General features: G+C 39.7%; 1 protein-coding gene across 5 annotated transcripts in view; it reads right to left on the bottom strand.

The window, feature by feature from the left end:
* Nucleotides 1-25263, bottom strand: part of LOC127420640 (sterile alpha motif domain-containing protein 12-like) — a 161612-nt gene extending 136349 nt beyond the window's left edge. For 4 of the 5 annotated variants that reach the window (XM_051663050.1, XM_051663054.1, XM_051663055.1 and 1 more), the window contains exons 1-2: nucleotides 24312-24844; nucleotides 202-392 (exon numbers count right to left, since the gene is read on the bottom strand). In XM_051663050.1, coding sequence (XP_051519010.1) covers nucleotides 202-392; nucleotides 24312-24375 — 255 coding nt within the window. In that variant the 5' untranslated portion in view covers nucleotides 24376-24844. Of the gene's footprint in view, nucleotides 1-201; nucleotides 393-24311; nucleotides 24845-25164 lie in introns of those variants that run through there. The other variant, XM_051663051.1, reaches the window with a different exon arrangement.
* Nucleotides 25264-25301: the final 38 nt, after the last annotated feature.

Below are 25301 nucleotides of genomic sequence, written 5' to 3'. Positions count from 1 at the left end.
CAGATGATTGCTAGTTTATAGATTGTTTGTATCTGTCATTGGTAAATTAAATAATCTGTTCATTTTACATCCACTGAGGCTACAACAGTGTACAAATGCTTAATGGAAAGTTTCCAGTCTGCTATATCACATATATAAGAAGTAACATGTTCTACTACAGCTCACTTAAGTAAATAGTGATAGTCCCAGTTCTGTTCTTACCCTGGAGAGCTCAGATTCTGAGACAGAACGCTGGGGTGGAGATCGCTGATGGAAACCAGGACTCTGGTTCCGAAACCCCGGACTGTCATCATCCATTCCATGATCAACAGACACTTCCTCCAGGTGTGAAGTCATATCCTCCACACACACCTGATGGTCAATGCCATTCTGGGTCAGATTGCAGTGGACAGCTGTGGAAACGAAAAAGTGTATGACTGGTTAGTAACCAATAATGACCACAAGGTGGTGCCGTTGTGTAAGAAGGTGAACCAAACTACATGCATATACTGTTGGACTGCTCAACCTGACAACACAACAAAATGAAATGAGTGTATAAATGTATGATTGAATTAATTGTTTGTATGAATTTGTTTAATGAGTTATTGATTATTACCAACCAATTTATTTCTCAGTGTTATACCTGTAGCATTTCCTGTAGTAAACAATAAGTTATTAATCTCCAGCAATACATTTTTTTGTCCTCTTTAACATTTTTATGAATATCTGAGGACAAACATGCCAATGTTTTACATCCTGTTATATCTTTAAGCTTTTCTGTGATACCATTTTATTATTATTGTTATTATTATTATTATTATTATTATTTTATTCTTCTACACCAAAGTTTTCCTTTGTCCTGTAGGTGGCATTAGATGATAAAATGTATGGCACCAGTGCTTGACAGACTCCAGTTTTTCTGTAGTTTTGTCTGAGTGAAATTAGATATTAAGCATTGTGCAATCATTAGAATAATCAACAATAATAAAGGGCACATCAGATCTTGTCTCATCACTCTTATAAAAACAACAAAGGCCTTAATATTTCTCAAAGAGAACTACAACTGCCATAAAAGAAGATGCCCAAATGAAGGTATGTCATATTGGTTTGGAACAATGTGAGGGTGGGTTGTAAATTATTACAAAATGTACATTTTTGGATGAACTAACCTTTCTTTTAATACTCAATCTGGGGGGAAAAAGCTGATTCTTACACAACAGAACTATCTCTGTGAGAAACTACAGAGTGTTAAAGAGTAAAACACTAACTCTGGCACAAATCCGGCTGTCATGTTATTTGAAGTGAATTGAGGCCAAGCAGATAAGAGCCAGCTGAAGCTTGTTCTGCTAGAAATTACAAGAAATGAAAGCCAAATTAAATCCCAAAAATAAAACCTACTGCTTCCTCATAGCATGGAAACATAGTATGGTACAGTATGTCTACCCACTTACCTCTACAAGAATGTCTGATTAAAGGGATATTACACCTAAAAAATTGAAAATTCTGTCATTAATTACTCACCCTCACATCATTCAAAACCTATATGACTTTCGTTCTTCCATGAAAGAAAAAAAAAAAAAAGAATGCTAGGCAGAATGTTAGAAACTGACAGCCTCGTCCCCCATTCATATTAATTGTATGAAAAAGAGCAGCATCAACATTCTTCGAAATTTCTCTTTTCATATTCCATGGAAGAAAGAAAGTTAAACAGGTCTGAAGCAAGATGACAGAATTAAAAATTTTGGGTGAACAACTCCTTGAAGTGCATTGTACATATGTTTTGAAAACCATGAAGAATCACATAGGCCAACTGTTTAGCTGTTAATAATTCAAAATTCTGCACCCGTCTGTTCGCTAACAATCAACAAACAGATAGCAAGCAGATCGCTTACAACAGAACATTTAACAACCACAGCAGGAAAAGACTGATTTCATTAATGCTATTGGGATGCAGACGCATTTATAGGGTGACGGTCAACAAACTCTCAATCCTAAAAGAAGCCTGTAGCATTGCGTAACAGGCCATCAAATGAATCTAAGCCATGATGACATCTGCTGAATACCATTACCGAGAGAACGACTGATAACTTGAGCAGAACAAATTGCCCTGCCATTGTTTACTGAGCCCCTGTTGCAGTGAATGCTAAATTCATCCTGCCTTCATGTCTGTTCCAAAACAGAGCCCACAGATCTTCAAAAAAGAACCAGCAACTTAGCATGCAAAGCACGGAGAGCTTCCTCCTCTCCGATTCATACCCTTTCCCTCTCTCTCCATCTCTCTTAGGCTCCACAATATTGAAACCATTTGGTCAGGCTGCCTAATGGCCAAGCGCTCTACAGTAGATATAAATTATACATTTAACTCAGCAGGGTGAGGAAGAGGGAGTATAAAATGGAAAGACAGAAAGAAACAGAGATACTGAGACTATGGGGAAATTAAAATGTGGGGAGAACTAAGATCAAAGCTCGGTGATCGACAACAGACAGAGCATTTCATTTGGGTGTGTTAGTGTGTTTGGAGGGGTGTTACATGTACTGGGGTGATGCTGGGCCTTGAGGTGGGTAAGATGCTTTTTTTTGCCTTGGTCTCTAAATATAGACCAGAACATCCTTTCCCCACTTTGGTATGATATGCGCACTGAGGGATGAAGAAAATGAGAGACAGAAAAAGAGAGAGATGCTTCACTGTAAAACAACCTTGCTTTTACAGTAAAGGGATAGTTTAAAGGATACATTTTTTTCATTATTTACTCACCCTCATGTCATTCGAAACTCACATGCTGTTATTAATCCTGAAGAACACCAAAAGAGGTATTTGAAAAATCTTCACACAGCTCTTTATCATACAATGACAGTTTACGGTGACCGCGGCTGACAAGTTCCAAAAAGGAACAAATGACAAATAACTCCCTATATTCCAAGTGTTCTGAAGCCATATGACAGCATCAGGTGAGTAGACCTAAATTTAAGTTATTCATTGTAAATCCTGCCCTCTGCTGTAGCTTTCAAATCAAATATGGTGTCTTTCAATGCAACACATCAGGTTGGAAGTCAATGACTTCATAAAGTGCCACTGGTCTCATGACCAAATGTCACTGAAGTCAAATCTGACCCCTGATGCCATATAAGATTTGAAAGTTACAGCATAAAATAAGACCTATGCTTAACTTAAATTGCATTCATACAAAGCTATTGTATGGCATCAGAAGCCTTGGAATATCATGCATGAGTCATATGGACTACTTTTATAATACTTTCACGTATGTTTGTTTTTTAAAGTGCTTTTTGTCCTTTTTAAAACTTGACAGATGTGGTCACTATGAACTGTCATTGTATGGAAAAGACCAAAAAATTCTCATTTGTGTTCTAAAATAAAAAGTCATACGAGTAAATAAAGTTGTGCGACACGAGGGTGAGTAAACATAATTTTCATTTTGGGGTGAACTGTCCATTTAAAAGGGTCATGGCATGCTTTTTTATGTTTCTTGAGGTTCACTTAATATAAGTAAAGTTTTTTGGCAAAAAAACAACAACAAACACAAACAAACAAACATGAAAAACATGATCATTTTCCACCCTCATTCAGACCCTCTGTCAGAAACACTTGATTCTGGTGCTGCTTCTCCTTTAAGACTTGACAGTAAACATCCACTGTTATGATTAGCTCTCAGCTCTCTCATTGCCATCGAACTTTTTACCTCTACTCGGCAGACTACAGAAACGATAAGGTAAAGTACGACCCCAATTCCGAAAAAGTTAGGACAGTATGAAAAATGCTAATAAAAATAAAAAGGTAAATTATATTCACCCTTTGCTATATTGAAAGCACTACAACTAAACATAATTTTTACCTTGTGAATTTCATATATATATATATATATATATATATATATTTTAAATGTACAGTAATTTCAAATCAGATGACTGCAACACACTCCAAAAAAGTTGTGACAGTTGAGTTTTTACCACTGTGAAACATCACCATTTCTTCTAATAACACTTATTAAGCATTTTGGCACTGAAGACACATTTGTTAAGTTTAAAAAGTGGAACATTCCCCCATTCATCCATTATGCAGGTCTTCAGCTGCACAGTTGTACGGGGTCTTCATTGCCATGTTGTGCACTACATAATGCGCCACACATTATCATCTGGTGATGGTCAAAGCTGTAGGCTGGCCAATCAAGCACCTGCACTCTCTGCTTATTCGGCCAGTTTGTGGTCTGAAGTTGTCCTGCTGAAAATTCCGGGATGCCCCTGGAAAGATGGTGCTGGAAGGCAGTATATGCTGCTCCAAAATTTTTACATATCTGTCTGCATTCATGTGCCCTCACAGATGTGCGATTTACCCATGCTATGGGCACTGACACACCCCTGGCCCATACAGACACTGGCTTTTGGACCTGATGCTGATAACAGCTTGGATGGTCCTTTTCTTCTTTGGCCCAGAGAACGTCCTGGTTACTTTCGTAACCTCCGTTCCCTGATGGAGGGAACGAGACGTTGTGTCGATGTAGTGACACTAGGGGTCACTCTTGGGAGCCCCAAACACCTCTGCTTTTTTTTAAAAAGGCCAGTGAGAATTGGCGAGTGGAATTTGCATGCCATTCCCCCAGACATACAGGTATAAAAGGAGCTGGTATGCAACCACTCATTCAGATTTTGTGCTGAGGAGCCGAGACCAGGTCCCAGGGTAGTTCAGCGTTGTGGCAAGAGGGACACAATGTCTCGTTCCCTCCATCATGGAACGGAGGTTTACGAAAGTAAGCAGGATGTTCCCTATCTGTCACTCACTCAAAGTTGTGTCGATGTAGTGACACTAGGTGTCCCTATACAAAACGTCACAACTATCTGAACTGTGTTACGTGAACTGGTGGTGTGTGATGGGCAGACCGCTGTGTGCCTCGTAGCCAGCACACCAGACCGTCACATAACCTCCCCCAACGCTCTTATGAGTGTCGAACGGTCTATCAGGAACAAGTCGACTGCCCAACTATAGGGACAGGCTAGCCCAGCCGAGGCCTCTTTCCCTCTCTTTTCTCCCAAAAAAGAGTGGAATTTGTTAACTGACTGGGAGCCATAAGTGTCTGCATCGGGGGGTGTCCCTCCCAAGGGGAAGACACCATGGAGACCACACCCCACCCAAAAATGGGGGGGGGGGGTATTTTGAGTGGAATATGTCACATGGTCTTACTGAGTCTTGTCGGAAGTATGTCATGTGGAGAGGTCCCATGGTAGGTCCTACCCGAATGGGGGAGGAGCTTCTACAGAGCATGGAGACTGGGGGCAGAGGGGCCTCTGCCCAAGGAAGACGCAGTTTGCTGACATGTGGAGTACCAGCATATGTGGAGAACCTACCTCAGTACAGGGTCTCATTAGCGCAAGTACTGGGCAGGCAGCGAGTTTCTCCGCAAACTCAACTGCCAGAGGGCTAAGGAGGAAAGTCATCCAGGGATCACAGTCTGCGAACATGACTGGGAGTCAAGAGCACACGTCTTCACCTTAAGGGAGGGGAAAGGCACTATGCGCAAGCGGTACACCCGGCCAGCTGTCCCGGAACTTACCTGCTCGTGCCTGCCAATACACAGGACGAGACCGGCTCATCCCGGAGATTGTAGAACCTCACAAAGGTGGTGGGTGTTGCCCAGCCCGCTGCTCTGCAGATGTCTTCCAAAGAGGCGCCACTGGCCAGGGCCCAGGAGGCCGCCACACTCCTGTTAGAGTGGGCTCATAACCCCGCAGGGGGTGGCATGTCCTGAGCCTGATATGCCATCGCGATGGCGTCAATGACCCAGTGGGCGATCCTTTGTTTGGAGACAGTGCTTCCTTTCCGCTGTCCACCAAAGCAGACAAAGAGATGCTCAGAGCTTCTAAGGCTCTGCGTGCGATCCAAATAAATGCGTAAAGCTCGCACCGGACACAGCAATGCCAAGGCTGGGTCTGCCTCCTCCTGGGGCAGTGCTTGCAGGTTCTCCACCTGATCCCTAAAAGGGGTCTTGGGAACCTTGGGCACATAGCCCGGTCGGAGTCTCAGGATCACGTAAGAGTAACCCGGACCGAACTCCAGGCATGATTCGCTGACAGAGAACGCCTGCAGGTCCCCTACCCTTTTGATGGAAGTGAGCGCAGTCAGGAGGGCAGTCTTCAAAGAGAGTGCCTTAAGCTCAGCTGACTCCAAGGGCTCAAAGGGAGCTCCCTGTAGAACCCGAAGGACTACAGAGAGATCCCACGAGGGGACGAGGCGCGGTCTGGAGGGATTCAATGTCCTAGCGCCTCTCAGGAACCTGATGATCAAGTTGTGCTTCCCCAAGTACTTACCATCTACTGCATCATGATGAGCCGAAATAGCGGCTACATACACCTTCAAGGTGGAGGGGGAAAGCCGCCCCTCCAGCCTCTCCTGCAGGAAAGAAAGCACCGATCTGACTGCGCATCTCTGGAGGTCTTCGCTTCGGGAAGAACACCACTTAGCGAACAGACACCACTTCAAGGCATACAGGCGCCTTGTAGAGGGAGCCCTAGCCTGAGTGATCGTGTCTACCACCACGGATGGTAGGCCACTTAGGTCTTCCATGTCCTGTTCAGGGGTTAGACGTGGAGATTCCAGAGGTCTTGTCACGGGTACCATATGGTGCCCCATCCCTGAGAAAGAAGGTCCTTCCTCAGGGGAATTCGTCAGGGGGGGCTGTCGCAAGGAGCATGAGAACCACATCTGGGTGGGCCAGTAGGTTGCTACTAGGATGACCTGCTCCTCGTCCTCCCTGAGTAGGCTCACTGGGGGAAATGCATATTTGTGTAGTTCAGGGGGCCAGCTGTGTGCCAGCGCATCTATACCGAGGGGTGCCTCGGTCAGGGCGTACCAAAGCGGCATTGGGAGGATTTCCGAGAAGCAAACAGGTCTCACTGTGCTCAACCGAATCGACTCCAAGACCACCTGAGGGTGGAGTCTCCACTCTCCCCTGAGGATAACCTGACGTGACAGCACATCCGCTGCGGTGTTGAGGTCGCCCGGGATGTGAGTGGCTCGTAGCGACTTGAGGTGCTGCTGACTCCAGAGGAGGAGACGGCGGGCGAGTTGTGACATGCAACAGGAGCGTAGACCGCCTTGACGGTTGATGTATGCTACCGTCGCTGTGTTGTCCGTCCAGACCAACATGTGCTTGCCCTGGATCAACAGCCGGAACCTACGCAGGGCGAGTAGTACCGCCAACAACTCTAGGCAGTTGATGTGCCAACGCAGCCGCGGGCCAGTCCAGGAGCCGGCGGCTGTGTGCCCGTTGCATACGGCACCCCAGCCCATCTTGGAGGCGTCTTTTGTAATCACGACGTGCCTGGAGACCTGCTCTAGGGGAACCCCTTCCCATAGAAATGCAAGGTCTTTCCAAGGACTGAAGAGGCGGCGACAGATCGGCGTGATGGCCACGCGATGTGTCCCGCGGTGCCGTGCCCATCTCGGGACTCGAGTCTGAAGCCAGTGCTGAAGCGGTCTCATATGCATCAACCCGAGCAGTGTGGCTGCCGCTGAGGATGCCATATGCCCCAGGAGCCTCTGAAAAAGTTTCAGTGGAACCGCTGTCCTCCGTCTGTACGCCTTCAGACAGTTCAGCATGACTACGTGTGCTCGTTCGTGAGGCGCGCTGTCATCGAGACTGAATCCAACTCCAAACCGAGAAAAGAGATGCTCTGAACTGGGGAGAGCTTGCTCTTTTCCCAGTTGACCCGAAGCCCCAGTCGGCTGAGGTGCCAGAGCACAAGGTCCCTGTGTGCGCACAGCAACTCTCAAGAGTGAGCTAGGATTAGACAGTCGTCGAGATAGTTGAGGATGCAGACACCCACTTCCCTTAGCAGGGCAAGGGCTGCCTCTGCGACCTTTGTGAAGATGCGATGGGACAAGGACAGGCCGAAGGGGAGGACCTTGTACTGGTACGCCTGGCCTTCGAAGCCAAACCGCAGGAAGAGTCTGTGTTGAGGTAAGATCAAGACATGGCAGTATGTGTCCATCATGTCTACCGCCCCAAACCAATCTTGATGCCGGACGCTCATTAGAGTGCGTTTTTGCATCAGAATCTTGGTCTGTGCATAGCCCGGTTCAGTATTCACAGGTCCAGGATTGGTCGCAACCCACCGCCTTTCTTCGGTACGATGAAGTAAGGGCTGTAGAACCCTTTCTTCATCTCGGCTGGAGGAACAGGCTCTATCGCACCCTTGCGCAGAAGGGTAGCGATTTCCGCACGCAAGGTTCTTGCACATTCAGAAGTGGTTTTCGTCTTACCCTTTACGCACAGAGATTTGACAAGATTCCTTGAATCTTTTAACTATATTGTGCACTGTAGAGGGTGAAATGCCCAAAATCCTTCCAATTTGACTTTGGGGAACATTGTTCTCAAAGTGCTGGATTATTTGCTGAAGCATCTGTTGGCAAATTGACAAGTCTCAAATGATCCTTGCTCTTGAAGGACTAGGCTGTTTTTGGAGGCTCCTTATATACTATGACACGATTGCCTCACCTGTCTAACATCTCCTGTTTCACATTGCCTTGTTATCAGTTGCAATCATCTGATTTGAAATTACTGTATATATTAAAAAAAAAAAACAATGAAATTCACAAGGTAATGCATCATATCATGTTTAGTTGTAGTGCTTTCAATACAGCAAAGGGTGAATATAATTTACAAATCAATCCTTTTTGTTTTTATTAGCATTTTTCATACTGTCACAACTTTTTCAGAATAGGGGTTCTATGCACTGATGTGTTGTTGTGGAGGTTGCTGATGCAAATGTCTACCACAGTGTGACATCACAATGTGGAGGAAGTAGACAACAAGTTGTTCTGGCAGCTTGGTTTCAACAAATGCTCTTTTTGCAGTGAGGAGGAAGTTTTGAGTTCTGAAACTTACAGTGTGTTTTTATAGTACAATGACCTCTTATATGTCAAAAGATCAAGGAAAATTGTATTCCTTATGTCATGACCCCTTTAAATGAGGGGAGGAAAGCAGGGTTGGTTTACACAGTGAAGCTTTACCTATAATGTGAAAGACCGGAAAGGATCAATAAAGAGTGAATCGATTTACCTCAGTACTGTCAGAACATCAAGAGTCACATTACTGTTAGCCTCAGCAGCATAGTGAGAGACTCTGCCTGCTTATCTGCAGTCCTCTACTGTGCTTTACAATGGGTTAGACTGTGCTAGTGATGTGTATGTAATCTGAAGTAAGGCTGGATGGTAGTTCAATTTAAAGTGGAGTGGCTTGTTTGTGCAGTCAAAGTGTGACCCAGAAAGAGGTGGAGTTGACTTTGCTGATTTGCAGTCAGCTGATTCATATGATGGTGCTTCATGTCCCAGGCTAATAAGAAATGCATGATTGGAAGAGATAAGTTGGGTGGAGTGTTAGTATGTTATTTTTAGGGTAAGGGCGAGTGACTGTGTGTACAGCACAGGTAAAATGGAAAGCTTAGTGTCTACTATCTGAGGCCAATTCATTTGAGATGTTACCCACTGCTCTGACATACACCCTGATGGAAGCTAGAAGCACTGACCTACAATACCAACTGTGACTTGACCAGCTGGTCTCACTGACTCAATGACTAAACTGATGTGATTGAAATTCCCTTCAAGAAAAGTGTTGCTTTGTCTATTAATTTCTAGGGGAATCAATCGATTAAAAATGTTAAAATAATTAATTATGTGACATGGCAATTAATTAATCACATACTATCTATATTTGCTCAGAAATGCAACAAATAAAGATAATTCAAGTAGGGATGTGCACATGTAATCGAGTAATAGAGTACACGTTCTGCACCAACTACTCGAGAATTAAAAACACTACTCGAATATCGCAAATTCATTTTCCTTTCCGCATTTCCCTGCTGTGAGCAGCGCTGAATTACTCTATTTTCCCTCTGAATCTCTCACCAAATCTTGCAGTTACAATCGAGTCCACTGGGGGGTGTCAGATGGATTACTTTTATGCTGTCTTTAGGCGCTTTTGGAGCTTCAAAATGTTGGTACCCAATCACTTGCATTGTGAGGACCTGCAGAGCTGAGATATTCTTCTAAAAATCTTAATTTGTGTTCAGCAGAAGAAAGAAAGTCATACACATCTGGGATGGCATGAGGGTGAGTAAATGATGAGAGAATTTTCATTTTTGGGTGAACTATCCCTTTAAATTGCTCCGATGATAAAAAAAAAAAAAAAAGTATGTACTTTCATTACAGATTTACGTATGGGTTAGATTGTATGATTATACATACACATATAATCTATACATTTCTTAGCTATAATCAAAATCTTCAGACTGCTTTCTGTGAAGAACAGACCCAAATTCTAGCCTTTTATTCAACGATCTTCATCCCAATCGTGCCCACTGTAACTGTCAACTCGCGGATGCACAGCGGGGGGCGCGAGGCGCGTGCGTGAGAGATGTGCGGGCACAAAGCGATCGCATGGCAAAGAGAGTGTCTATGTCCGAAATCGTTCACTCGTTCACTCATTCACTATTTACTAAATAGTGAATGGCAGTTAGTGGACTATATCTCAGCAGTGAGTGAACAAATAATCCATATGACTCCAGTAGTTAAAACTATATCTTCAGAAGTGATATGATAGGTGTGGGTGAGAAATTTTTTGCTAGAAATTCTTCTCCCAGCACAGCAGGGGGCGAAATGCAGAGAAGAATGTGAATCACCAAAAACACAAGAAGAATGTGAACGTGATCTGTTTCTCACCCACCCTATCACATTATCACAGACAGAGACAGAATTTCCATTAATAATAATAATAATTCTGTAATACATATTAAATGTGTATTATGTAATGGAATATATGGGAGTTAACATCCATTATGTCATTTGTGAAAGTAACGAGTTACTCACTACTTGAGTACTCTTTTCACTGGATACTTTTCAAGTAATTATTTATGTTAGTACTTTTACTTCTACTTTTTTTATTTTTTTAAAGTAATTGTGCTTTTACTTGAATACAGTTTTTGGCTACTCTACCCACCTCTGGACAGGAAAAACTGAACTTGTCGAACCATTTCATGGAGTCTTTAAGTGAGCTCACCCACTTTAAATAGATATGATTGCCCTAAAAATATCATCAGCACTGACCTGCCAATAACTTGCTTAGCAGAAAAAACAAAGGCAAAATGCTCACTCCACAATTGAAACATTCAGGGTAAAAAGTCTTGGGAGAGATTATAAATAGCAAGTATTGCAAGCTAATATGGAGGACGCAGAGCACCGAGACAGCTATAAATATTTAACCAGGAGCTGGAATTTTGAAAGCATTTCAAAATCCTATTTTTTTTATATTTGCAACTTTTTACAGAAACAAGGAGTTAAGATGCTTGACGTTTGTCCTCTGGGACTGCACACTCTCTACTTGAAAGAATCCTCTCAAGACTTGCAAAGGGGAACCTGACATCTTATTTTTCTGAGAGCTTTCAAAGTCAGAATCTACCTTCTTTAACCTTTCATATATCCTTTCATGGTGAAAGATTTGACTGGTTGTTGCTGCACAAGTGTAATATGCAGCCAGACCAAGTGTAACCCAAAAAGTGATACCTGACACTTTCTAGTCTGCTGCTAATTGAGAGAAATTAGCATATAACAGACATCATAGAAGTTGGGCAACGTACTGAAATCATCATTGCTTTGATCACTTAAGGCAAAGGTCACACAACTTCCAACACCAAATCTTATTTAAACTTTGTTCTCTTACAAAACGAACCTTCAATTTAAGTGCATCACTTTGGAAACTTTTATCTGGAGTTTGAATTATTCTGGAAAAAGAAGATTTTAAAACTACAGCCCCAGTGGTTTGGATGAATTTAAAGGTGCACTCAGTAAGTCTTATTTACGTTGTCTTGGTCTTAGACTTACACTCACATCTATGGTGTGGATGCAGCATCATTCAAACGCAACGGTTTTCGGTTAACGATTCCATTGTAGGAATTCACTATTCACAGTCAGCCATGATTAATTTAAACCATGAGTGTAAATCAAAAATCAGGGTGGTTACTGAATTAAGTAAGTAGTACTCGGCTGGTCATGTGATTCTAACATGGCCGCCCCCATGAGGGGACCCTCTCCATGTAGAATAAAACAGCTTTATAAGGTTACTGATTTGACTGGAGTCTTCATACCATGTAAGTGGTCATGATTTTATACATATTTTTCAAAATTATGATTAATTTCTTTAGCAGTAAATCTTTTTAATGAGGAAAAAAGAAGTGGTAGCAATAACAATCTTTTTGAAATGTGCTTCTGTTAAAGTTTTTGGTTTGAATGTTTTAAGAATTGGATGAAAATACCATAGTAAGACATTAACTTCTAAATAAAATAGTTAGGGCTGTTAATCGGTTAAATATTTTAATCAAATTAATTACATGGTATGCTGATTAAAGGAATGTTCCAGGTTCAATACAGGTTAAGCTTAATCGACAGCATTTGTGGCATAATGTTGATTACCACAATAAATAAATAAATAAATAAATACATTTCGACTTGTTCCTCCTTTTCTTTAAAAAAGCAAAAATCGAGGTTACAGTGAGGCACTTACAATGAAAGTGAATGGGGACAATTTTTGGAGGATTTAAACACAGAAATGTGAAGCTTATAATTTTATACAAACACTTGCATAAATGTTTCTGTTAAAACTTGTGTATAATTTGAGCTGTAAAGTTGTTTAAATCATATTTCTTTCAGTCATTTTAAGGTTTTAGGGTTTGTTGACATTACATCGTCATGGTAACAAAGTTGTAAAAATAGAAATATATACAAATTATAAATTAAATGGTTATATTTAAAGGGAACGGATATTTGGTCTACGGTGGACAAAACAACACTGTAGCTGTGTCTCAAACTTGTGCACTTACACTATATGAGTTTTTAAAGTGTAGTATCACCTCAAATGGAACACTAATGCATTTTTTTCAGCTGACGGAAGTGACTTTTCAAACTTACACGATGTGTCGCTGCTAGCTTTAGCACATTAGCCAACCTCAGTCCAACACATATGTCTCCATTAACACATATATTCACACAGCGTGAGGTGAAGTTAAATTACTCAACTGATATTTTCAAGGTGTTGCCTTCACAGATGTTTCACAAGTTGACACACTCACCATTAATTACATTTGTTTTGTCTAGCCTTGTGACAGGTAATGACTGCATATGAGGAATTATTGACAACAATGGTTGGGGTAACGTTGCTTAGCATGCAATTAAGGAGGCTAGCACTTCCTTCTAGGAATCCATCTGTTCTTATTTTTAATTGTACTTTTGCTTTACTTTTGAGCAACTACATTTGATGCATATGGGTAGTTGATGCACATTGTATCCATGGACCTTCTTAAATAAAAAACCTCTTACCTTGATTAATGTATGTAGTGAATACATTCACCATTTTTATCATTGGTATTGTAAATGGTCCTGACGTGTGATACTGTAAATCATTTTTTTAAAAGAACAATTATTCCAGTCTCTAAAATAATATAAGGTCATAAAAACAGCATGCATAATATTTAAAAGAGTTTTAGATGGAGTATCGTTTGCCACAGCGCAGAACATCAACTTCCGAGGATTCATACATACAGTAGTATTTGACTCATCTACAGAAAATAAGCCTAGATCACCTAGCAACAGATGTTCCAGCTTTACACTCTACAGCAACAGAAAATGACTCGTCTTTTTCGCTTCATGAATCAGATCACAAAAAATAAATATAAAAATTAGTCACCGATTTCAGCTGATTTTCAGTCCAGCATTCTAGGCCAGGACAGGTCTGATAACAAAGAACATTATCAGATCAGTGAATTCCTTAACTCTTAATAATTCAGTAGAGAACAGCTGATAACATCAAAGCCTTTCAATTAAAGCAAATTAATCAGATAATTCCCAATAAACACTAAATCTCAACACTTTGAACATGCACACTTCCACAACTTAATCACGTTTCATTGCTGTGAACATTATAATGGTACTCAGCTCCTCTAGCCTCAATTCAAATAAATATTAATCAGAGCTTAAATTAGACTGACTATCTTTATCTTTTCCCTTTGGCATTAACTCTCTAAAGTAAAAATAGCAATGAGGAAAGAATAAATAGACGTGCAGACCAATCCGTATTGATCCTGCCAGAGGATGAGACCTCACAAGTCTTGTGGGTGAGACAGCATTTAGCTTACTGAAAAGGCCCCAAGTTGGAGAAAACATTAAAGTTTGTATGGAGGATCTATTTGGACATCTATGACCCTTTTACACCTGGTATTAAGATGTGTTTTTGGTGATCACATGTGGTCAGCGCTAAATACAAGTCTAAACAAGGTCTAAAACGTTTTTCAATCGGATCACAAAAACCACATACGAATGTGGTCCAAAACGCATTTGAACGCATCACATTTGAGGTATAAACAATAATCCTGTATGCATCCCGGCAGCAAATCAGAAAAATAAAAAAAGCGGATACATACACAAGCATGAGAACTTCACGGATGTTCTTCAGTGTGTCTAAAATCAACATGCACGGACACTTATGAGAAGCACAAACACTTATGAAAAGCTCAGGTTAATACAGGTAATCAACTCAAATAAATTTCGAAATTTCTGCTGGAAATAGATTACATTTCAGTTGAATCTGGGAGAAATAGCATGCCATTTTTTCGTGCTTTCTTTGTTTTTTCTGACTTTGTTGTGCTTTATTGTCATGCATTAACACACTGACATAGTGACTGATGTATGTCATCATGAAACAGAGTCCCACCCTCACCTCCAAATCCGATCACAAGTGGTCACAGGAGATGCATTTTAATACCAGGTGTAAACAGGGTCTATGAGAATCAGGTTCCTAACCACATGTTTTTTTTTAAATGAACATGACTGTATCCATAACAACATAAACATCTTAAAGAAAAGTAATTTCTGCACCACTAGCATCACCAGACAACTGTAAAACTGCAGACTGTTTTTAAAACTGGTTTTCCAAGCTTACAGTTGTCGCTGTGTATTAAACTGGGATAGGATAAAGTATTTTATCACTGAAAAAATGACACTTCACCTTTAACACAAATATGGAATGTATGAAGAACACTAAACAAATATTTACACTGTTTAGGTGTCAAGTGTAGCAGAGATAACTTACTGAGTGCATGAGTCAACCAAATGCATACAGATATTTAGGGTATGTTTACACAACAACGATGTACTAAAAACGGAAAAGTTTTTCCTTTGCGTTTTTGAAAAGTTTCACGTACAGACGACAACGTTGTCAAAACGATCCCCATTCACACAGATCCGCGAAAACGACTAAAAGCACTGTATTATGCATGCCAGGCCAGTAGTTGGCGATGTCACTTTGTAAAGAAACACTACGCGCCTGCGCACATAAGCATTCTTCCACAGAGCGGTGAATACAAACAATGAAGGTGGCGAAAGCATTGAGCAATTTTGTCTGGATAAAATCTTGAGCAGCACAAACACAGTCCTGTAGTCCGCCATTGTAGTATTGAACGTCTCGCGCATTATTTTGAATTATTCATGCGCATGCGTATAGACTGAACACTTAATACGCGTGACGTCATCGTTTTCACAAATTCGTGTTTTTGTATGTTTACATGGAGACGATAACGGCATAGTTTTCAAAAACTTGCACTTTGAAACCCGTTTTCAAAAGTTTAAATTTTCAGGCCCCAAAACGCCATTGTCGTGTAACTGAACAGCCAAAACACATAAAAAGTTTTCAGTTTTTAGTTGAAAATGTTGTCCTGTAAATGGCCCCTTAGGGGTCAAAACTGTTCAAAACTACAATGGTGGACTACAGGACTGTGTTTGTGCTGCTCAAGATTTTGAGTTTATTGACGCTTCTCCAACAAAGTGTAGATTTACTGCATCACTACTACGACCAGCGATCGCCATCTTCATTGTTTGTATTCACCGCTCTGTAGAAGAATGCTTATGTGTGCAGGCGCGTAGTGTTTCTTTACAAAGAGACATCGCCAACTACTGGCCTGGCATGCATAATACAGCGTTTTTAGTCATTTTCGTGGATCCGTGTGAACGGGGATCGTTTGGTATGCGAAATTTTTCAAAAACGCGAAGGGAAAACTTTTCCGTTTTTAGTACATCGTTGTCGTGTAAACATACACTTAGTTTGTATTGTTTTCACTTGTAATGCTCTAAATCAAATCTGATTAATCTGTGCACAAATAATCAATGGCCATCTAATTGTTCATGATGAAACATTAATATTCCTTTTTTCATAAGACAAGCACAAAGGATAAACACATGATATATCAATCAGCAATTGTTTTTCAGATTTAAGACTTAAGATTGTTTCTAGATTTAAACCAGTCATATCAAAAAGTTAGTCATTGACAATTATAGTTAAATAAATAAAAGGGAATGTAATAAAATAGCATATAATAATTAGAGTGACATTTGAAACCATTAAAAGAGTTGCAAAATCAGGTAAAAGGGGGTTACAATAGTTACAATGTTGCATTTCCTTCATGGTTCAGTAAAATAAAATAATATCTAAAATGAAATACTTGTAAAAATGTGTCAATGTGTACAAATATTCGAGTATTGTTTATGTCACTGTTTTGCACACTCATGGCTGCACACAAACACACGCACACATTCACACACACATACATACAAAAAGAGTAAAGCCACTTTTTTATCTGTCAAAAAAGTTGCTGGTACCATTCTACCTGTGTCTGTTCTGCCACTATCCAAAAGAGAGAAGCGATCATGCAAAAATTACCTCAGGAATTATTAAACAACTCATTTTAAAAGTGCAACTATGTCTAATATAGCCGCCAAAAGGCTATATTATATCCCAACTCGTTCTCATTCCCTAAGCATCCAATATTGACGCGTGTGCAGAAGCTGTCTGCGTGCATGGTGCCCCTGGCATCCTCCCCTTGACGCGGTGAGAAACCCCATTGTATTCCATGAGAAAACTTTGTCGTCAGTTATCAATCTTTGAATATTACATTATGTGCTGAACCTCAATGTTTTATAATACTTATTAATATATTAGTGTGATATTACATTATACAATCATATTTAATATTTTAGATCCCTTAACCCAACCCCATTTCTAAACCTAACTAATAATCAACAATATAATACATGAAAGAGAAAATTTGATATACACAATCTGATATACATTACACTATTTGTAGATATTTGTAAGCACCAAACCACACATTTATGCCTAAACCTAACCAGTTCTCAACAATAGAAAAGACGTAACAAGTAGATAAAGTACAATCACGATCATTTATTTCTAAAAATGCACTATAATAATATTCCAAATCATACGATTGCATTGTGTGTGTAGCAGAGTGAAACTAAAGGTTTTAATCAATGAAAATATTCCCCCTCCGTGAAGGAACTGTCATCCTGATTCTACCGGCACGTCTCATTCATAAAATGAATACAACCAAACTTGATCTCATCACAACCGGTCACAAGACACACGAGAGCCAATGGTAAATACTTAAGCTCGTCACAATGGGTCACAAGACACGCGAGAGCCAATGGTAAATACTAGAGCTCGTCACGATGTGTCACAAGACACGTGAGAGCCAATGGTAAAATCGCTGAGTCTCTAACATCAAACCTGTGTCATAACGCTTGAAGCGGCAATTTTTGAACAAAACTTGTGCAGGATGTGTTACGGTGGAGCTTGGGTGACCGTGATCGGTGACTAAAAACTTAAATTTAGGTTTGTTCTTCACATAAAATGATTGTATGACTCAGAATACACCTGGAATTAAATGGGTCACTTCAGCAGTGCAGGATGTGTACAGACAGATTAAATAAACAGATAAACAAGAGATTTAATATTAAGCACTGTGAATAAATGTTGCAGATCAAATGAAATGAAAATCATACCCCCAACAGATGTCACAATGACAAGATTGTACCTCAACGTATAATTAAACAATGCTAAAATTCTGATACCCTTTGCGTCAGTCAGATGACGTCAAAAGTTTCTTGTTGAAAAGAATGCACTTGCCGGTTGCATCCGAAATTGACGCCAGAGGGTGCCTTTGGCGTCTGTAGATTGACGCGCTGGGCTCCTGCACAAGCATCAGTTTTTGACGCCTTGGGAGTGAGAAAGTGTTGCAACCATATCCACGTTTTGATGATGAATTACAGTGATAAGCTGACCCATAGATTTCTTCTCTGCAGATCCATATGGTGTGTTCACGGTTTTTAGAGGGATATTGTTTGGTCCGTTGGGTCGAATTGCATTCTCACCACAAGCGAACTACTCCAGAGTTTGTTGCAATTGGTCCCAGACCTCCTCCTCTAGGTGGTCTCGAACAGATAGTTTTGGTGCGGATCCGCGTGTTATTGCCGTGTCCATTTATGCCTAAACGAACAGAACTAAGAGAGTAAATGCACCAGGTTCTGTAACAAATGCTCCAAACGAGCCAGGCATGGAGTAACTTTACCTTATGAAAGTGTGTGATTGTGTATTTATCCCCTCGAGGCTTGCTGTAGAATGTGTATGTCCATATGCAGCTTTTAGTGAGTAAAGAAATTATGTTCCATTAAAACAGACTGTTGTGTCTCTGCTTTTTGATGTAATTTTAGTGTAGGAAAAAAAGGCAGGAAAAGCGCTTGGCAACAGAATCACTATTGATTACTATTGCATTCGATCACAGATCACAGATACTATTGTGTGATCGCAGATGTAAACTTTCAGATTAGCTCTTCCTTAAAAGAGGAAGCTCATTGGTTACTTGACGAGAACACAAGACCCCGCCCCAGTGACAGAATTTTTTTTCGAGCAAGCCTGATGTGCTTTTTCAGTTTTTGAAGCCATTAACTCAGCAGGGAGTCACAACGGTCAAGGGATTAATGACCTCCCACTGGCAGATGCAAAAGTGTGCTTCATCTCCCTCCTTCTGGCCAGTGTTTATGTAAATGAAGCTTACACCTGAAAATCGCTGGAAAAATCGGCTAGTCTGGCGCCGGCTCAAGCATGTTGAATTTTTGTAATAGCAAACTGGGAAACTTTTCATATCTTGGGACTAGTTTATCTCAATTATAAACAAGTTTTTGTACCCTGTTTGACAGAAAAGTCTCCTTAAAGCAAAGTAGTTGTGTCTTTGTTTATCCTCCAGCCTAGAAACAACATCACACATTTGTTCTCACATTCTTTGAACTTCTCCCTGACAAGAAGCATTCTGAAAGTCTGGAAAAAATAAGGATGCTCTTGATGTCACAGTACAGATTGCCCTTCTCCCTCGTGCCGCCAACATAAAGTCATGATCTTCTCATCACAGATATTTAATCAGTACACAGGTCTTTTGATGTGACTGGGTTGAAAGATGAGGGCCTGTACACCTGTTCCCTCACCAGCTACCTATCTATGGTCTCAAGGAGAGTGGAGATCAGATTAGTTGCTTTAGGAACTTGGCTGTCTTGTCCCTCCCTTTCCCTCTGAAATGCCAGTAAAATGATGGTTACGATGATGAGACTTATTCTTTAAGGTCTCCAATTTGCCACACAGCATACCCATTTCTACACTCTTAAAAGGAATGTTTTGGGTTCAATACAAGTTAAGCTCAATCGACAACACATTTGGCATAATGTTGATTACCATTTTTCTTAAAAAAAAAAAAAAAAAAAAATCAAGGTTACAGCAAGCCACTTACAATGAAAGTGAATGGAGACAATGAAAGTGAATGTGGCCAGTTTTTGGAGGGTTAAACACAGAAATGTGAAGCTTATAATTTTCTATGTGCACTTTAATGTATTCTTCTGTTAAAACTTGGGTATTATTGTTGTTCAAATATATATATATATATATATATATTACAGTCATTTTAGGGTTTGTTGACCTAACATCGTCATGGTAATAAAGTTGTAAAATTGGCTATAACTTTACACAGAAAAGTTTAGTAAGTGATTTTATCACACTAAAATCATGTAAACATGCATATCCTTTATGTATTGTGGCTATACTTTTGAAACAGTAAGTATTTTAATGTTCATAAATTTGCCCCCATTCACTTCCATTGTCAGTGCCTCACTGGAACCAAGATTTTTGCTTTTTTTAAAGAAAAGGAGGGACGAGTCAAAATACATTTTTGTGGAAATCAATATTATGCCACAAACGCTGTCGATTGAGCTTAACTTGTATTGAACCCAGAATATTCCTTTAATTAAATATAAGGGTTAAAAAGTATTTTAGAACCTGTTACCATTGGAAAAACTTCTTAAATTCTATGGTTCTTTAGAAAACATTGCCAAATGTGGACACTAATGGGTTTGGCTATTTCAAGTACACCCATTAAACATTAACAGGTACATACAATCAAGCATATAGCCATACAATCTCATTAGACAAACATTTTAAGTAGAATGGGATGTACCAAAGCCCCTTTGTGAACAATTCCCCTGTGCAGTGAGGTCCATCAAGAAATGCTTTGGAAGTCTAAGCCTGAATCTGAAAATGCTTACTGTTAGAGTATGTACCTTAATTGATGAAGGGAATGTAGGTATTGACCTGTGACCCGAATATATGTTGTAATAACAACAACTGTGGAAAATAATCTACTCTTGTTTTGTAAAAACAAGCACAATTTAAGCACAAGAAACAACTTTCTTAGTATTTGTATCACTTACAGTTGAGAAGAGCCATTTGACTCCACAGTTCACCATCGTTCTTTAAAATCTAGTGTTTTGAATGTGATGTCGCCTCAGCTCCTGAGGGATTATGGGATCGTAAACTGTTGATACACACTTCAGAATCTCACCAGAAATATTATGTAAGGAAGGGACGATATGGTTATATTAAGATTCGGTTCACGATTCTATATTATCTTGATTCAAAATGATAACACTTAAATGACAAAGTATGGCTGAAAATTGTGTTTACTTTTTGAAAAATGTTTTTGCAAAATGCACATTATAATTTCTCATCAAAACAAAATTCTTTAATACACAATTTAAATGCTCAAAGTTTAAATAATTGAGTTTCTCATATACCTTTAACTATAAAAAAAATATCACAAACAAACAAGCCTTCAAAAATAGTGGACTACATTTAGGCTGATCAGGTGCATACCAAGCAATAGAACTGAACAGAACCGGTCCTCAAAAAGGTGGTGAAAATGTTTTTTAATAAACTGTTTGTCTTGATTATTATAATCACATTTTAACTTTTATTAAAAATATAAAAATTCTACATTCTATCAATTAATATTATTTCTTAAAATTGTATGTAGAATAATGATATGAGTTGTCAATGTTTGAAATGTGTACAATTTACAAGTAATAACATGAATTTTGTATAACAAGCACTATAATGGTACTGTCACTTTAAGAGATTAAGGCATATCTCACAGACTCACACAGCAGGGATGCTTCTAGAGGCCCCCCCCCCCCCCCCCCACTCACATACACCACTCTGTAAACAATTTACAAAAAAAAGTGTAATCAAACTACAGAGAGATTATGATGTTTGAAAGGTCATTTCAGTTATGATCACATGAACAGAAAACAATGTTTCAAATTTCGAAATATTTAGTTTTCCTCGATATATCGTCCCATACCTAATAGTATGTCATCCGGGTATTTCTCGCTTACTTCTTTATGAATACTAAGGATTCGAACATACTACTCGGCATAGTTTTTGTCATACTATATAGTAGGGAAGTATAGATATTCGGACACAGCTCAAGGCTGAATGGCCAACTTGTAACTTGTAACACACTTGTCAACACAATTCTTGTGATCATAGATGAGAGCTTGATCTCTTCAGAAGCTCTGGTTTGACACTTATCTTTGACACCCCCATATCTTTTGAAATTTTCTTCAGCGCTGCATTCATATTAGCAATGTGTTGCACCACATCTGGCTTAGAGTCTCCTTGGGGTGGGAGGGAGTCTCTTGCCAGTTTGATCTTGAGTTGGTTTAAGGTCTTGTGAATGCAAATGTCTTTTTATGTCTCCCGAGACTGTGTGATGGCTCTGTCAATGGCCGGGCCATTCCAACATAAATTGCATTGCTGCACTTTTCTACATTCTCCAGTTCATTAGCTGATCTCTGGAGATGCACTGCATACCCCGAGCTTGCTAGCTTTCCCCATTTCATAGATGTCATTTCCACATGACATCCATATTTCTGCTGCCTAATATCATGCATATTACACATAGACAGGAAATATAGAAAGAAAGAAATATAGTGTTTTGTTGTTAATTTTGTGTGAAATCTATAAAGCAGAAGAGCCTCAACCAAGGATGAATCATTCAGCAGAGCATTCACTAAGCAGCCCTGCAGCTGAGCTACACAGCTAAGTCTTGTTCATTCAGGCTTGGTTCCAGTTTATATGTCACATCCCTGATGACCAATCATGAAGAAGAATCAAAAGTATTTTGAAGAGCCAGAGTACTTATATAAGAACACCTGAGGCAAGGTAAGGTATGAGATCCCCTGAGATGAGATAAGAAATGATTACTTGATCCTTATGGATGACCATACGTTTTTAATATGTATAATTACCCAAAAATTTGCAATGGATCAATAGGGAGACTACATTTTTCAGTGGAATGGATTTGTGGTCCAGAGTCGTATACTGTAATTTACAAGCAAGATTAAGTGAAAGGAATAGTTCACCCAAAAATAATCATTTCATCACAATTAACTCTCCCTCATGTCATTCCAAACTTGTGTGCAGAACACAAAAGGAATGTTTTAAAGAATAACCCGATCTAATGAGAAGTCATATGAATCTGTAGAATTTCTCTGTGAGAGTATGTTGGAATATCTTGGTCTGTCTTGTCATTACAATGGCAGTCAATTTGGAAATCAACATTTTCACAGAAAAATGACTTAAATTTTGGGTTGTTTGTCATTAAAACCTATTGCATGCATTCAAAAGATTTGTAAAATGATGCACAAGACACATGGACTACTTTTAGGATATTTTGGGTCCTTGTTTAAGCTTTAAAATGTGAAACTATCCACTGCCATGTAATTCAAAAGATGAACGTTGATAGTCGTTAAAACATCTCCCTCTATGTACTGCATAAGAAATAAAATCACATGGATTTGGAACGAATAAAAGGGTGAGTAAATTATGACATCATTTTCCGTTTTGGGCGAACTATTCCTTTAAGGATTTCCACTGAACAATGAACACTAATTGCAGATAAATTATCTTTAGGGAGTGTACATTTTTGCAGGTCCAGGCCTATTATGTGAAACACAATCTCAGTTTCTAATTTCTCTAGATTACTGACTATATGGTGAGACATCTTCAATATACTGACCAAAAAACGTTTGTCTCCATCAAGGTTTATCAATGTCATAGGACCTTTTGGTTGATTCCTAAAGGAATCCTAATGCAATTTATTTCTGATTTGGAAACAATCTTAATGGAATCAAACAAGAATCATCAAAAAATATAAATCAAAAGATTTTACTAAATTCCTATTGTTTTCAAATTTTTTGTTTATCCAGAAGAATCCTGTTAGATTTTTAATAGGATTCTTGCTTGATCCCATTAAGTAAAAGTGAGTAACAATGGAAGTGAATGGGGGCCAATCCGTAAACGTTAAAATACTTACTGTTTCAAAAGTATAGCCACATGACGCAAACAAAATGTGTGTTAACATGATTTTACAGTGATAAAATCGCCTACTAACCTTTTCTGTGTATATTTATTTTCAGTTTTACAACTTCGTTGCCATGATGACAAAACAGTGTTAACCCTAAAACAACCATCATAAAACTAGTTAATAAATAACTAAATAAATAAAATAAATAACAGCAGAAGAATTCATGTAGACTAAGTGCTTTTCTACAATTATAAGATTCACATTTCTGCTTTTAAACCCTCCAAAAATTGGCTCCATTCACTTCAATTGCAAGTGCCTCACTGTAACCTCAATTTTTGCTTTTTTTTTTAATTTTTTTATTTTTTTTTATTTTTTTATAAAAAATTTTAAAAATTCTATAGGTAAGCCTATTAAGTTCCCTGTCACCTGTAGTGTGATGGCCATTTATTTACATAACACAACTGTTCATTCCATTCCCCAGTTCAATTTAAAAAAGACGTAGGCTACATCAACGACAAAAAGATAATAAACAGATAATAACCTATATGTGATTACAGCAAAGAGGCATTCATTCTTAACATTATTCCTGACCTCGCAAACCCGGCTTGTTTGATCTGCCAATCTGATACTGTAACCATCGACAAGACGTGGAAAGAACGTAATTCAGTACAAGTGTCGACAAGGAACAGGTCATTGTAGTGCATATGTAAAACAGTACAGCCATACATATGTCCTCCTACCTCGCATTGGGTTTTGAATCCAGAGGATGCCGCCGATCAGGTGCGGAGACTGCCCCAGCATCATGGTACCGGAGCAGGTGGCCGAAACACAACGAAACACCTGTCTACAAAGACGAAGCGTCCAGTTCGTGCACTTATGAAACCCTTTGATTAATAACGCGCTCGCATCAGTCTGCTGGTCCTCACAGAAGAGTTCATCGCGTTTAAAATATCTGCATGCCAGTCATCCACATTTTAAATAAAAAAGTGACGCACCGTACGTAATACGGTTTCTAAACAATAATATCCTTATTATTATATTGCGCTCTGTTCCTCTTAGTGGTCAGACCGAAGACGTAGCGCAACACAAATAGGAGAACGCAGTCTCGAGACGCGTTTTTAAAAGTTTACGTTATTTATTTTTTACCTGACACGGCGTCTAAAAAACGCGGCGTTCCTTAGAACGATATTGAAAGCGGTCAAAGACGTTTATCTAGCGCGTGTTTACACACAAACACAGCGCGGAAGGACGCATAAACACGTTCTGTGTGAACGGCCCCTTACGCGGTATAGATGTGCATCAGTGGGTGGACGAGCAGAGGGAGCTGAGCGTAGAAGCTGAATGATGCAGAATCGCGAATCCTTACAGTACACGCATAGACTTATTTCGAGCCCACGGGCTCCGCAAGCCCATCTCTATGTAATAGGTTTCCAGCGCGAGAACAGGACTAAGATCTGCGGCTTCCAGCAACTATCAACATCCAATCATAAATCCACCCGGCTGTGGGGAAGCTTTGTGTTTGTTTGTAAAGCAGTGTTAAGTTTACAGACATTTCGGTAGAAATTGCTCTCAGGATGTTTGTGAAATCCTTACCTTGAACAGCCATTCTATTACTCAATAGATTCGCACATAATGGGAAGGGTAATGCTGTTGGTGTCAGTGAACCCGACTCTGCCAAAGCGTCCAGCTTATTAACACTTGCAAGCAATCTCTGTTAAACCGAGGGTGCC

This window comes from Myxocyprinus asiaticus, chromosome 30 (genome assembly GCF_019703515.2).
Source record: "Myxocyprinus asiaticus isolate MX2 ecotype Aquarium Trade chromosome 30, UBuf_Myxa_2, whole genome shotgun sequence".
NCBI lineage: Eukaryota > Metazoa > Chordata > Actinopteri > Cypriniformes > Catostomidae > Myxocyprinus > Myxocyprinus asiaticus.
This window is presented reverse-complemented; position numbering and strand designations above follow the sequence as displayed.